The sequence below is a fragment of the Cyclopterus lumpus genome, chromosome 1, assembly GCF_009769545.1.
Source record: "Cyclopterus lumpus isolate fCycLum1 chromosome 1, fCycLum1.pri, whole genome shotgun sequence".
In the NCBI taxonomy this organism is placed as follows: Eukaryota; Metazoa; Chordata; class Actinopteri; order Perciformes; family Cyclopteridae; genus Cyclopterus; species Cyclopterus lumpus.
The window spans coordinates 20765245-20767744 of NC_046966.1; the positions used below are offsets into that span (position 1 = coordinate 20765245).

Here is a 2500-nt window from a genome sequence, read left to right on the forward strand (position 1 = left end):
TGAGAAAGAAAGATGGAGACAAATAGAGACAAGGGGATAGAGAGAGAGAGAGTGAGATAAAGGAAGAGAGGACAACTGAGAAAAAATAAGAGTGATGGATAGAGAGAGAGGGAGAGAGAGAACCCACACAGGCAGGATGGTGGAGATTATTCTCTTGTCGGCAGCTTTGGTATCATCATCACAACAGAGCTCAATTAGTCTCGTTCTCTTTGCCTCACTCGCTAAGTAGCTCAAATAAAACGGCATCTTTGCCCTTACTTCGGCTTGAAAGCCCTCAACCAAAATGGCTACGAGCAAGTTGAAGAGGACGTAGTTGCCGAAGGTCATGAGGGCCACAAAGTAGAGGGCGGCCAGCGGCGTGGTGGAGGCCATCCCATTATAGAGCACCGCGTTCCAGTCCTCCTGGGTGAGGATCTGCAGATGGGGAAGGGATGGCGTAAAGTCAAACGTACACGGGGATTAGAAAAATGAAGAAGAAGAAGAGAGAAGAGTGTGAGCGGATTCTTCATTTAATATCACATCGTCAGTGAACGTGAACAATAATTATGCTCATCAGTGGTAAATGAGCTCCCGCGGAGCACTTGTTTCATTACTCGTCCTCCCACTTTGCTTGTGAAGCATATCTTATACCTGCCCACTGAGGGAGTTTAAAAAAATGTTGTTGGGAAAAAAAAAAATAATAATCAAGTGTGAGCACTCCCAAAATGGAGCGAATGCAATAAGAGAGAACATCATCGCGGCCATAGCGACGGCGGCAGAACCAATTCATTTTTAAATCACATTCAACAGTAATTTATTGATGTGGAAACTCCTCTAAATTAAATATTCTTGATGTACTTATTTGCGTATGTTTGTATCTGTGTGTGTGTGTGAGAGAGAGAGAGGGAGAGAGAGAGAGAGAGAGTCAAACCTGAAACACGGTGACAGTCGCCCAGAGCAGAGAGTCAAAGTTCTTCCTGTCGGGTAAAGTGTCTCCACTGTCTTGTTGCAAACTGAATTTACAGCCGAACAAATGCATCCCCAAGATACTGCAACACACACACACACACACACACACACACACACACACACACACAGAGAAAACAATGAGACAATAAATTACTTTCATTACGTGGTAATTTAATATGAATATGTAATGCGGCCCGTGTATGTGTAAAAGGTGATGATGCATGTATTAATAAATCCTGTAACGGCTTGAGACAAAGGGTTAATGATTATGATTACTGTAAGCTGATGAAAACAGATTGGCTTGTCTCCGCATGCAGTATCGCTTCCAGAGAGAGAGAGAGAGAGAGGGAGAGAATAAGAATATACCTGAATATGAATATAAAGAGCATAAGCAGCATGCAGAACGTGGCCACGTTGTCCATGGTCTTCATCAGCACCACCAGCTGCCTCCTCAGGGCGGGAAGGAAGCGGACCAGCTTCAAGACCCTCAACAGTCGGAAGGTGCGGAGCACCGACAATCCTCCCTCGGCCTCGCCGACGATCTCCCACACACTAAAAACACACGGCGGTGACGGGCGGATCGTGAGCGCCACGTTAAATTCACATTAGAAGCCACCAAAAGAATCCAAATGTGTCATTTTTTTTGGGGGGGGGGGGGGGGTGGGGGGGGGGGGGTGTATGTGCCAATGCTGTTTACAACTCGGAGGTGAGAGCAGCGTGCGCTGGCACCGCAGACAAGCGACGCCCTTCAAGCCCTGATACATCATTTATCTTGTAGTACTACATAATGAATGAAGGCCGCCTGGACTGAGAGGACAACCAGAGTCACTGTGACAGTTCGGCAGATGTGAGCCTTTTTTCAAACGACAAGACGAATACCTCCAAATAGACTTCCTATTTCGGGGTAAACTTACCCCCCCCCCACCCCCTAAGGGACCCACCTGATGATGACAATGATGCTGTCGAAACCGTTGTAGGGGTTCTTGATGTAGCCAAACAGCCCGAGAGCCATGAGCTTCAGTAGCATCTCCAGACTGAACAGACTTGTGAACACCATGTTGCTGATCTCCAAAATGTCTGTCAGCTCCTTCGGCTGAAGGGGCGCGGTGTTTGTGGAGAGAAAACGGGGGGAGGGGGGGGTGAAAGAGATTGATGTACAGATATTGGACATGCAGAGGGAAAAAATGAAGACATAAACAGAGGAGAGCAGGAGAGTCGACATGTTGTTGTTGTTTTTAACTGCTACTCTATAGTGAAGGTTCATGAGAATGAGGTCTGAGGTATGGAGCGTGCTCCGGGACTTGCAGGTTACCCACTATCCTTTGGAATACATGATTCATTTTTAATACCATTAATATTATTCAAACCAGGGGTTCTCAAACTGCAGGGGATCGAGTTAATCAGATTTTCATCCAACGAGAGTGCTCGCAAAGTTATTAAGATGGATTCAGAATGCAAAAAAAAAAGAAAAGAAAACTCTCAACTTTACTTTCAGATAAGTGAACGTGTCTCGTGTTCAACGTTCAACTAGAAATGTTCAATCGGCACAACA

At 45.9% G+C, this 2500-nt stretch overlaps 1 protein-coding gene across 1 annotated transcript in view; it reads right to left on the bottom strand.

Moving 5' to 3' along the window:
- The window catches only part of LOC117729471 (voltage-dependent T-type calcium channel subunit alpha-1I-like), a 40204-nt gene that overhangs the window by 17387 nt on the left and 20317 nt on the right, over positions 1–2500 (bottom strand). The window contains 4 exon segments of the mRNA XM_034530572.1: positions 259–414; positions 911–1028; positions 1315–1500; positions 1890–2041. Coding sequence (XP_034386463.1) covers positions 259–414; positions 911–1028; positions 1315–1500; positions 1890–2041 — 612 coding nt within the window.